Raw genomic sequence first — 12,702 nt, forward strand, 5'->3', positions numbered from 1 at the left:
TCAGGAGGAAGAATTTCTCCTAGTGATTTACATTGAGTTATGGTCTTATTGCTCTGACTCTCTTTGATATAGATACAGAGCTATCTCTAGGTGATGGTTGATTCTCTTCGGTGTGATAAATGGAGGGTATGCAGTAATCTTAAGTCAAAGTAACATGTTTTTTTGATGAGACTGAGTCTCTAAAAAAGATAATAGATACTGTGAAGAGTAAAACTCTTGAGCATTTGGCAGTTACTCATATGGTCCAGCACTATGCCAAATGTTGCTCTCTTAGAATGATTTAGCTTTCAGGGAAGGATCATCAGATGCTGACTGCTTTGGTTCCAAATGGGTAATTTTACTGTTTGTAGAGGTTGGAGGAGACTCAGTTGCTAGCAAAAGTAGATAAAGTGAAAATATTTTGTAATAAAGTCTAATGCAACAGAACCAGAGTATATTAGCTCCCTTGTACAGAAATTGATGTTACTAACCAGTTGTACTAAGGGTACTAAAGGCTTCCACTAACAACAAAAAAGTAATAGTGAACAGAGGACTAATTCATAAAATATAAAGTCATGCTGTAAAAATAATACAATAGGTCAGTTCTGATCAAACACAATAGAATGAATCATGTAATCCTGTTTTGTGACTTTACTTTAGATTCTCAGAAAAGACAAGCACACCATGGATATAGACAGTATCCAAAAGTTTCATCTTATCAAATAGGTTTGGTGACTGTCCCCCCCCCCCAAAGCTATTTCTAGTGGAGAAAATATTTATCTAACTAATAAACTGAAACTTAGTATGGGTTTCCCCACAAGACAGAAATGCAATGTTTCTGCCAACTGCTAACTTAACATTTAAAAGAAGAATGATTTAATAAATAAATATGCCTTCTGAAAAGGAACAAATGATTATATTCTGAATTTTCAAATAAGAAGTCAACAAAATGTTTTTCATGAATATTTTATTGAAAACAGTGTCGCCATAGGTGAATATTTGATATAATAGGCATCCTAGCATGCAAATTCCAAGTATCTAATAGAAATTGATCTACCACCTTACAGAGCTGCACATTATGCAAATTATTCATGCCTTTAAAAATACGAGTTGTGACCACACCAATTCATTCCCTTTTTTTTTGGCTTGATCAGTGCTCAAAACTATGGTCACATGACATCAGCACGATGTATGATCCCCTCTGATGGCTAAACAGGCCTGACAGCGCTGAACTATGCTTGATATAAGGGTATCTATAAGATTCTGTGGCAACAAATTACATTCTTCCACAGGCAGAGACCTTAGCTCATGAAGTAACCATGGATTTGGCTTTCAGCACGCAGGGTGATGCCCAACGGCATCCCACACTTGTTCAATCGGATTTAAGTCTGGTGATTGTACTAGCCATGGCAGTGGTTAGATATCTTCAGTTTAGATATCTCATCAATCCTGATTGAATAACATCCAAGTAAGTTTTCATATCCAACTTGTGCTCTTCTAGAAACTGCTCAAGTGTATTGTAATGTTTCTCTTCAAGATCTTTCTTATATTCTTAAAAACGCCATTTGAAACTTGAACGTCGATTGTCTTGTGTGTTCATCGGTATTAAAACTCGAGTTTGATCCATAGGCCAATATGGAATGTTGAATCTGCATTGATCATCATTCTTCTTGAAACAAGTAAACATATGCTTGTGCACTTGATTTGAGTAAGACATCAGAAGATCCGAAGCATGGACGCTGCACAATTCATCTATTATTTCTAAAGTCTGGCATATCTTCTGAAACCAATTCTTTAGGATCGTTTTATAGCCACAGCAAAATGTGAGCATGCGACTGCCATGATGCTGGAACTATATACGCTTGAAAAAATCGATTACTTTGAATTTCCTAAAAGGATTGTACCTTTTCGATTGCAGTATATGCATTATAATGTTAACTGGCTTATTGAAGTATATTACACATGTGACTGGATCCTCATTGACTAGCTCTGTATGCTGCAATGCTGTCAATTCTTTCATTGGATCGTCAACTTCTGAATCCTCGCTACTGTTTAGTCTGTGAAGTGTTTTCAAGAGATGTGGCCAGCGAACCTCCGTTGCACTCAATGTCAGAAACATGGTCAGTTTACCAAGTTGTCTCATCGTAGCAAAGACATCTTTCTTGCATTTTGACCGGTAGTGTACAGAATTTGGAATGTATTTGTGACAAGTTACATTCGACGCATTCTTCAACAAATCTTTGGTCTTCTATCATATGTTTTATTATGTTGGAAGTTTCTCCGACGCAATTTAAAGGCGAATATAAACCTTTGGTTATTCTCAAGCATAAAATTTTCATCGGCATGTAATATGATGTGGTGCTACTCCTCGGCAATCTTTTCGTCTTATTTCGCCAGTTGTATCATAAATGGAGTAACACATCCATCTTTAAATTTATGTGAATGGCTTAAGTATATCACGGGAAACGATAGTTCCTCAGCATGTTCATCGTAAACTATCAACACTGGTTGGTTGATTGTGTTGTCCAGGAGCAATTTCAAGATATTTGTCTTCATTCCAAAGTAAAGTGTTGCTGTGCCATAAGTAATTTGATGTCACTTTCAGGCGACGCCATCTTCTCTACATTGTCTACTTGTTCACTATTGGTAACTCACAATGAAACTGTAGCAAGCAACTGATGATCACCTGTGATGTTATAACATTTGTACAGAGGAATATTGATTACCGCGATTTGACTGTTTCTTTTCTCACATATCCTTCCAAGTAAGTCAATTTATGAATCAAATGCTTCTTGATGTGAACGTTGAATGCATAATTGTCGTCTAAAGCATGAGGCAACTCTCTAACCGTATTATTCAAGTCGACTAGAACATTTATGACTTATCCAACGATACCATAACTGCCAGTTTCATATTGCAAACGTTGAATCTGCATGAATGGCAATCTAGCCGAAACCAACCATTCGCTTATACAATTGAGCAGCGGTAAATTCGATGGAAATGGATGATATATAAAGCCATTGGACTTGGATAACGACGGCACATTTCCCGATTCTAAGCTTGTGAAGCACGTATTGCAAAGCATAAACGATGCCACCTTGCTTCTGGAAATTCATCTTCAAGAATTTGTATATGGTTTAGCTTCTTTTTTTTTTTTTTTTTTTTTTTGGTAGTTGTTGGCGCATAGGCTTCTGTGGCCATAATGCACCTCCCAAGATTTTTGCAGTACTTTGATCCAAGCCCAAGGCAGGAATCGAACCCGCGACCTTTGGGTTGCCAGGCACTTTACCCACCCGGCTAGCCCAGTCGGCTATGGTTTGGCTTTGGTAATCTCAAATCATTCTGAAACCACAGTCTGTTGCAAACACTGCAGACATATCTGAATGAGTTGTTCAAAAGTGTTCTTTCAAATTCTTTTGAAGCTAACATATAACACTTTTGACGATCTTCATTCACTGATTGCACTGTTCTTTTCGTTGTTGATGGCCAGACATCTACCTCTATTCTCTCTCTCTCTCTCTCTCTCTCTCTCTCTCTCTCTCTCTCTTGAATTCCGTCGCCGACTTTGGTGCTTGCTTTTCAATGTTAGATTTGTGATTTTGTCAAAATATTTGAACACGTTTAGTTGATGTAACTTTTGGCATCATCACAACTTAGCTAAATGAAACACAACCACACTGCATGACAAATGCGAATTAACTGAACAAAATAGTTACTTTAACAAGTTGTTCAACTCTCAAAAACTAAAAACCCGATTTGAAATTTAGTTATATATCCTTGTAGAGCTCTCAAAGGGCAACAATTTTGTTCCTTACTGTTTTTGTCTAACCTTTATAGTTTTCAAGATATTGCAAAAACAAACTTGAAAATGCTTGAAAAAAAAGTGAACAAATGTTTAGTTTGTTTTAGTGTGTTGCTTTGATTGTGTTTCATCACACCGGAAAGAGAAAAAATTTTATTGCACTTTCAATTAAACAAAAACTTGAAATTATTCAAAAGTTTTAAAACGGTGCTCCATTATAATGTTGGTGGACAAACCATACGCGACATCCTAAAAAATAAAGGGAACCTATTAGATTTAAAATTGACATCGAAAAAATAAAGGGAAGCATCGTACTGGACATGCAAGTAGTGCGTAGTGCGACATAAGTTTTTTTTTTTTTTCTATAGCCATATATTTTACATAGGTTGCTGAACATTTTTTGATATAGTAAGTCCCCGACTTACATAACTTCAAACACTTTAATTTTTTTCCACTCAAATTTTTTTTTCTTTTTTACGATTGTAAAATTTAAAACAGAATAATAATAATAAGCAATCAATACCGATGATCACAGCATGCACAAGTGAGATATGAAGTAACAGGTAAACCCCTAGCATTTTTGCTGTTATGGGCATTGCATCAGGCATCCATGTAAAATTTACTTATTTTCGCTGATTGCAATAAAGATATTATAAAATAGGAATGAAGATAAAATTCTGAAAATTTATTTATGTTTTTTATATGACTGAAGATTTCAGTGAAAGGGACACATTTCACCATAATAACATAAAATCCCACAGAATTCCAGCTATCGGTATTATTGCAAATGCAATACGATCGAGTTAACTACCCATTTATAATGAATTGCACTAACAAAACAGCCCAATAACCAGAAAAGTGCAAATTTTTTTATTGTTTTATGGTAGTGACCTACAAAAATATCAGACTTAATTGCCAAGTTTGCAGACAATACAAAGGTTGGCAGGGTTGTTAATGCAACAGGATCTAGAAAAGTTGGGCAGTAGGCTGACAGTAACTCCAGACTAATACACTATACTTAGGATAGTGTGGAATGGAAAATACTTGGGGGTAATTGTGCAGTCAGATATGAAGTTTTCTGACAGAGCACACAGGCTGCCAGAGCAGCTCATAAGGTCTTGTCAATGATATACAGGAATTTTGCTAGCTAGCAAGGATAAAAGAGGTGATTATCCCTTTGTATAAGGCAATGGTTAGGCCACATGTAGACCTGCTGAAACAAGTACAGAGAAGTGCAATAAGATGGGTGAGGGAAACAAAGGGTTGTTCTTACTAAGAAAGACTTAAATTCTGCAAATTGCAATGTCTTGAATGGTTTGAGCAAGCTCAATGCTGATGGGATTCTTTCTCTTGCTCAGATTACACACCTGAGGAGCCATAGATTCAAATTGAAGAAAGACAGTAGAACAGATGTGCAGAAATTTGCCTTTAGCCAGCAGGTGTGTAATTGCTGGTGGTGGATTGCTGGAATAAACTTTCATCTTTTGTTGCGGAAGTTGATAGCTTAAGTAACACTGCAGAAAAACTGGATAAACATTGGGAGTGAATGGATAGGTGAAATTGGAAGATTTTTTTTTTTTTTTGACTGAGGCTATGATGCAATAACAAAGGAACTGGTTACAAAAAATAATTTTGATATATACAGCCGCTCCCCGATTAACTTAAGGCTGCATTCCACAGAATGCTATGTAAGTCAAAATCCACCCCCCCCCCCCCCGTGCTTGTGCAGCACTCGCAACTATGTTCGCTGAATTGATTGAATCAAAAAAGAAATGTTCAACAAACATATGAATAGAATTATTTATTGTATTTGTTCAATTTTTTTATCTCAAGCGCAGGAAAAATTACAAAAGCGTGTAATTTAAAAAATTTAAAAATTGTAAAATTACAAAAAACAGAGGAGACGGGCATAACGTCAGTAAGCTTTACCTCTCGAGCATTGTTGCTGGAATCAACGTCTTCAGCTGATAAGTATGCCGCTGTGGAGATTTAGAAGGGGTCGGCCGCTCAACCGTACGAAGAACATATCAATGGATGACTGGACGGTGGCTTTTTTCTTTTCATCATAGATTTCTTTGTAGCAAGCAAGCATATCATTAACCCCTCTGTTAACTTTTAAGAATCATTCGCTGTCAGGATCCATCTTCTCAAACCTCACCATTGCCGATGCAATTTCACAAAATGCCATTGCCATCTCTCTGGTGATGAAGCATCTCGGCTCCTCATTTGGTTCACCTTGAGCTTCGTTAGCATTTTCTTCTTTCACTGTCGCTGCCAGGAAGTCAAGAAGTTCTTCGTTAGATAATTCCTTCCCTTCTTCCTCTATTAATTCCTCCATGTCTTTGGCATCAACCTCCAATTGAAGTAGCTCTGCAACCTTTACAATCCTATCTGTAACCTATTCGTATAATTCATCTTTTTCAAATCCTTCGAAGCCTTTTACGTGCCATGGGCATATTTTCTTTCACGCCCCATTTAAAGAACTTTTAGTAATTTCCACCCAAAAATCATCTACAACAAGTTTCATATTTGATATACATGCAGAAGAACTTTCTTTTCCAGATATATATTTTATTTGAGACATGCACGAAATTTGAAAAATGGATTGAAAATTACCCCCTTTATGATGACATCGAGTGAAATTCGTAGATCTGATCGTCGTGGAGTAACTCCCCAACATTTGCTACGTATGGCAATGAAAATTATGCGAATGCTTACTGCAGAAAATTTGAAAATTGCATTTAAATCAGTAGGAATAACAGCTAATATTACTCATTCTATATTGGAATCGAAAAAATTTATAAACAAGTCATTAGAGTCTAACTTGGCATTTCTAAAATCAGTTCCCAATTCACCATATTATTGGAGTCAACCAACGTAAACGAGATGTGCTTGCCATGATTCATCAATTAGGAAAACCTACAACATTCTTGACATTGAGTGCGTGTGAACCAACATGAGCCGAATTACTAAGTATGTTATACAGATTCAGATATAAATGAGAAATTACAACTAATGAAGTTATGGATCTACCTTACATGGAAAGAGCTACATTAATAAATGAAGACACCGTAAAGTGTGCCATGTACTTTAATAAAATTGTTGAGAGTATACTCAAAATTTTAAAATCGAAAACAGTCCTTTTGGGAAATATTATGTTGTGAATTCTTTAAACGCATTGAATTTCAACATCAAGGAAGTCCACATGCACATATATTATTATGGATGAACAATGCAACTTCTGCACCATTAGAAGAAAAAGAAGGTGGGATGGATGAAGCAATCCAAATGATAGATGCATTATGTTCTATAGAGAAAACCTCAGATGATTCATATTTAAAGCAACATAAACATGCTTTTACCTATTATAAAAATAATGCAAACTGATGTGAATGTCTATTTGAAGCACCTTTTTGGCCAATGTCGCAAACTCGTATATTGATACCAATGGCCACAGATGACAATCAAAGATTAGCTTATCGTAAAATTCACAACTCATTAGAATTGGATAATTTCAAAGTGTTAATTTCAAAGAATTCCTGAAAATCAAATCAATGCCAATTAGAAGAAGAAGAATACCTAAATATTTTGAGTGCTGGTATCAAACAACCACATGTATTTCTTAAACACAAGATAGAAGAGAAATTTATGAATAATTACAATCCTTGAGTTTTAGGAGTGCTCAAGTCTAATTCAGATTTACAATTTATCATAGAAGAATGTTCTTGTACATATGCTGCACAAGAATGTTCTTGTGCAGCATACGTAGTTGAATATGTAAGTAAAACTAACAGAGGAATAAGCAACCTGCAAAGGAAAATTATAGACCTACAAGAAGAATGGCACCTCCGTAGCCAGGTGGGCAGGAGCAGCAGTGCGTAGCACACACTTCTTGATTAGACCAGGGTTCGAGCTCATGCTCATCAAATACGGAGGATGCAGAAAGGTCAGGGAATGACCACTGCATATCCCCGGAGCAATATGGCCTTAGTTGCTAATTCTCCTAACAACCAAATAACAAACAACAAACAAAACAAGAAGAATATCCTGATATGGATATAACTGATCTAACATGAGCATTAAGGGTAGATGTATTGAATTCTGTGGAGATATTTAACAAGAGACAGCTTGGTATTTATTACGATACCCAATGTCCGTGTCTTCAAGAGCGATTGAATACGTGCCAACTGTATGGCCACTTGAACGTCAGAAATTACGTAAATCAAAAGCTGAATTGGATGAACAATAAGTTGGTAGTGAGTCTTTGGATATACGGAAAGATAGTATTTTTTGATAAATATGAAAAACAGGGTGAAACATTAAAAGATATAACTCTTGCACAATTTACTGCTCATTATCGAAAAGAAAATGGGGGATGGGTGAAAAGACAATTTCCTAAAATAATTCTGTATCGGAATTTTAATACAACATGTCTTCATGAACATATATGTGAAATGGTAACTTTACACATAATTTTAGTTTCATAATGACTTCCTGCAGTAAAGAAGTTTTTAACGGCTGCCACTGTGACATTATCAGTGACACTATCAGTCTCAGAGTAGAGTGGCAGCAACTCATTATGTACCTGGTACATAATTACATAATTTTCACTCTGATTTCCTTTTACTGCATATATTGTTGTAACTGATTGAGTAAAATCAAATTGGTATTAATTTCTCTGTGTGCTTCATATTCAGTGGCCAATTAAGTCTAGCACGCACATTCTTTCTTTTTGAAAGTAATAATGGACATAATTAATTCCAGATTGCCTTGTTTAAACTTTTCTTTAGTACCATACATATTCCTTCTTTCTTGTCTACATATTTCTGGCCCAAAACAAAAGAAGTGCATGCACTCATGTATTCACTCAACTTAAAGTTAAGAAATGAAGTGTGGGGTGTTGAATAATAACAAAATTCTGGCCGGGAAGCCAAATTATTTTTGGCACGTACATAGTGTGGCATGGTTAAAAAAGTTTGGAAAGTACTAGTTTGATTTAAATTGGTCGAGTAAACCAAATGCTGATAGCATCCTTACTCTTCCTCAAGTAATATGTACAAAACAACATAATGCAAAAGGATGGTCTCAGAATAGTTTGTGCAGAAATTTGCCTTCAGCCAGAGAGTAATTGATCATTGGAATAAACTTCTACTTGGTGTTAGAAATGGATAGTATGAATAAATTTAAAGGATTGAACAAATTCTTACAAGGGATGGGCAAATGATTTTTTTTATATGACTAATGCTGTATAAGCTTTCTTCCATGCATCACTTTGCCACTGCTTAATTAAAGGTGTAATACAGGATCATCTTGACAGGAATGGAATTATAAGGAAATATTATTAACACCTTATTTATCCTCTTTTACAAAGGCTATTTTTTGACTCAACAGGTATTTCCACTTTTGCTTCACCACGTTGCTCCAGCTTTCAGTTTAGAATATTGCTGTTTCGCATTAGAGAGAAGCAGAGAAGCTACTGCTCGAATCACAGTATGGAGACAGTTTGGAGTTGCACTCAGCTATACAATGGAATGCTCTTATGGAGGATGTGATCAGGGACTTTATGCAGTATGTTTATTTTCTTGTAATTATTTTATACATTATTGTAAAATTAATACACGTTCATAATGCAATTATTCACTATATATTTTGGCAATTTTACAATATTTACTTTTCTGTAACAGATTTTAATTATATGCTGTGGAAAAGAAATACAAAACAACTCAATTCTTCTTCAAATAGCTCATAGGATAAAAATAGCAGTAAACTTATTTATATTAGCCAGTTTAGCAGAAATTGTAATTATAACAGTTTACAGATTATTGTATTTATTTATGATTGCACCCCCACCCCCTTAGGGATATTAAAAAAATAAAAAGATTTCTTATTATATAGTGAGGTATCAATTATAACATGTAACATTTTTAAAAATTTTCTCTTTATCCTTGTTTCTTGAATTATCATGTCTATCTTTATGATTTTGCATATTCTACTTATGAATATAATATATTTTAATTGTATTTCTGTTTTTACAGAAATTAAAAAATTCAATTTGCATGATTATTCACTTTAAAAGACGCCTTCTTTAGAATTTAGATATGCATCCTGTTGCTTCATTAACTTATATATTCCGTCTCCACAAAAGATTTTTTCAGCTGTTAAAAAAGACACTGTTTACATTCTTTCTGCCATTTTGACCAATGTCCGAATTGAAATCCCATCCTTTTTTCAGTATACCAAGTATATGTCACGGTGACAAATCAGCTCTGTACAGGGGCAGTTCAAGTGTCCTCCCATCACATCTTTTGAAGAAAGGCTGAAATTGGGTTGGCAATGTGGGGACATGCATTATCATGAAGCAGAATGATTCCTCATAAGTTTTCCCATTCACTTTCATTCAGTACTGAGGTTCAGGCAGTTCAGAGATTCACAATACCATTCTAACATAATGTAGGCATTAGGTTCTCTCCAAGTCTAGCAGCAAAAGACCAACAAAATTCTTGTTGAAGTAACAAAATGGTTACTTCAACAGCAAATTGATTGACTTCAACAAAATCAATGGACACTGCTCATCGTGGACAAATGTTATTAGTGGAGTCCCTCAGGGTTCAATGTTGGGTCCATTATTGTTTTCTGTATTTATAAATAATATTGATAATGGTATATCAAGCTTGTCCAAGTTTGCAGACAATACAAAGGTTGGCAGGGTTGTTAAGGACACATGGGCTGAGAGATGGCAAATGAAGTTTAACATTGACAAATGTAAAGTACTACATATGGGAAACAGCAACCCCAGAGTAACGTATCAACTCTGTGGTACTACACTGACAGTGGTAGAGAATGAAAAGGACCTGGGGGTAATTGTGCAGGCAGATATGAAGTTCTCTGAGCAATGCAGACGGTCTGCAAGAGTAGCTCATGGTGTCTTGTCAATGATATACAGGAATTTTTCTAGCAGGGATAAGGAGGTGATTATTCCCTTGTATAAGGCAATGGTCAGGCCACACCTTGAGTACTGTATACAGGTCTGGGGGCCTCATTTCAAGAAGGATGTAGAGCTGCTGGAACGAGTACAGAGAAGGGCAACAAGATTAGTGAATGGAACAAAGGGGTGCTCTTACGAAGAAAGGCTTTAGTTTTGCAAATTACAGTGTCTGGAGACTAGGCACCGGCGAGGTGATCTGATAGAGGTGTATAAAGCCGTGAATGGTTTGAGCATACTCAATACTGATGGGATTCTTCCTCTTGCTCAGAATAATCACCTGAGAGGGCATAAATTGAAATTGAGGAAAGACAGATGTAGGATAGATGTGTCGAAATTTGCCTTTAGCCAGCTGTTGTTGTTGTTTGGTTTTTAGGAGCATTAGCAACTAAGGCCATATTGCTCCGGAATATGCTGTGGTCATTCCCTGACCTTTCCGCATCCTCCATATTTGGTGGTGACGGGCTCGAACCCCGGTCTAATCAAGAAGTGTATGGTACGCACTGCTGCTCCTTCCCACCTGGCTACGGAGGCGCCCCTTTAGCCAGCGGGTAGTTGAATGGTATTTCGAACGAAAGGAGGGGTGAAATGGAAGGTTTTTGTGTTTTTTTTTGGCTGAAAGTGGTCCTAGGAGGCAGAAACCATGAACCGCTGGCAAGGTGTTGGATGATGCTCAAAGTGAGCGAAGGTTCTCCCGGATGGTACTTGGCAACAGAAGGGTGACTGTGGTGCAACTTGCAATGCTGGTGACGGGAGTAATGTGTTACAACACACAGTACATTGAACCCTGCTGAAAATGGGGCTGTGTAGCCAAAGGCCACTCCAAGTGCCCATGCTAATCACGGTTCACTGGCAACAGTGCCTACAATGGGCATGCAATCATGAAAACTGGACCTTGAGTGATTGGAAGAAGGTCGTCTGGTCCGATGAATCACATTTTCTGTGGCACCATGTGGACGCCAGGTACGTGTGCATCATTTACCTGGAGAAGTGGTGATGGTGCCTGGATGCATCATGGGATGAAAACAAGTCAGTAGCAGCAGTATTATGCTTTGGGCGATGTTGGGCTGGGATACCCTGGGTCCAATAATCCACGTGCTGGGCATTCTGATGTCTACCACCTACCTAAACATCATTGCTGACCAGGTACACCCTTTCGTGGCAATGGTCTTCCCCTCTGGCAGTGCAGTCTTTCAGCAGGATAATGTGCCATGCCACACCTCCCGGATTGTTTGAGACTGGTTCGCAGAACATGAGGAAGACTTCCAGGTATTGCCCTGGCCGCCAAATTCCCCAGGCATCAATCTCATCAAGAATCTATGGTTTATGTTGGAACAGCAACTCCGATCTGTGGCATCTCAACCATGGACCATACAGGAGTTAAAGGATCTGCTGGTTACATGTTGGTACCAGATACCACAAGGCCTCCGTAGCCGAGTGGTCAGGAGCAGGAGTGCAGTAGCACACGCTCTTTGAGTAGACCGGGGTTCAAGCCCCTGACTGCTGAATACGGTCGATCTGCCAACCCGCACTGGACCAGTGTGGCAGATTATGGTCCATTTCCCTCAGCATGAATTGTTGAGGAAGCTTCCATCCTGCAGTGGGTTGATAATGGCTGCACTTTACCTTTTACTTTTTTTACCACAAGACACATTTAGAAATCTTGTAGCATCTATGCTTCACTGGGTACGAGCTGTTTTCGCTGCACGTGGAGGACCAACATCGCTGGACAGTGCAGTGTTGAGTCAGTTTGGTGTGACACAAGCATTGGGAGATCAAAATTGAGAGTAGGAGTGTGCTATAGCCCTAATGACACTGATGAGTATAATAAGAACCTGTACAGGGAAATAGAGTGGGCCAGTAAATCAGAGAATCTTATAATGGGGAATTTTAATTTCCCAGATATTGACTGGAATTTGTAGGTTGGTCACTCACACAC

The 12,702-nt window shown here is 37.4% G+C and overlaps 1 protein-coding gene across 1 annotated transcript in view; it reads left to right on the forward strand.

Annotated features, from left to right (window-relative positions):
* Nucleotides 1-12,702, forward strand: part of LOC150089381 (cytosolic carboxypeptidase 1-like) — a 669,910-nt gene that overhangs the window by 628,774 nt on the left and 28,434 nt on the right. Inside the window, exon 23 of the mRNA XM_090389963.1 lies at nucleotides 9,173-9,349. Within this exon, the coding sequence (XP_090246089.1) occupies nucleotides 9,173-9,349 (177 nt within the window). The remainder of the gene's footprint in view (nucleotides 1-9,172; nucleotides 9,350-12,702) is intronic.

The sequence above is a fragment of the Mastigoproctus giganteus genome, chromosome 2 (assembly GCF_048544385.1).
Source record: "Mastigoproctus giganteus isolate SK-2022 chromosome 2, ASM4854438v1, whole genome shotgun sequence".
NCBI lineage: Eukaryota > Metazoa > Arthropoda > Arachnida > Uropygi > Thelyphonidae > Mastigoproctus > Mastigoproctus giganteus.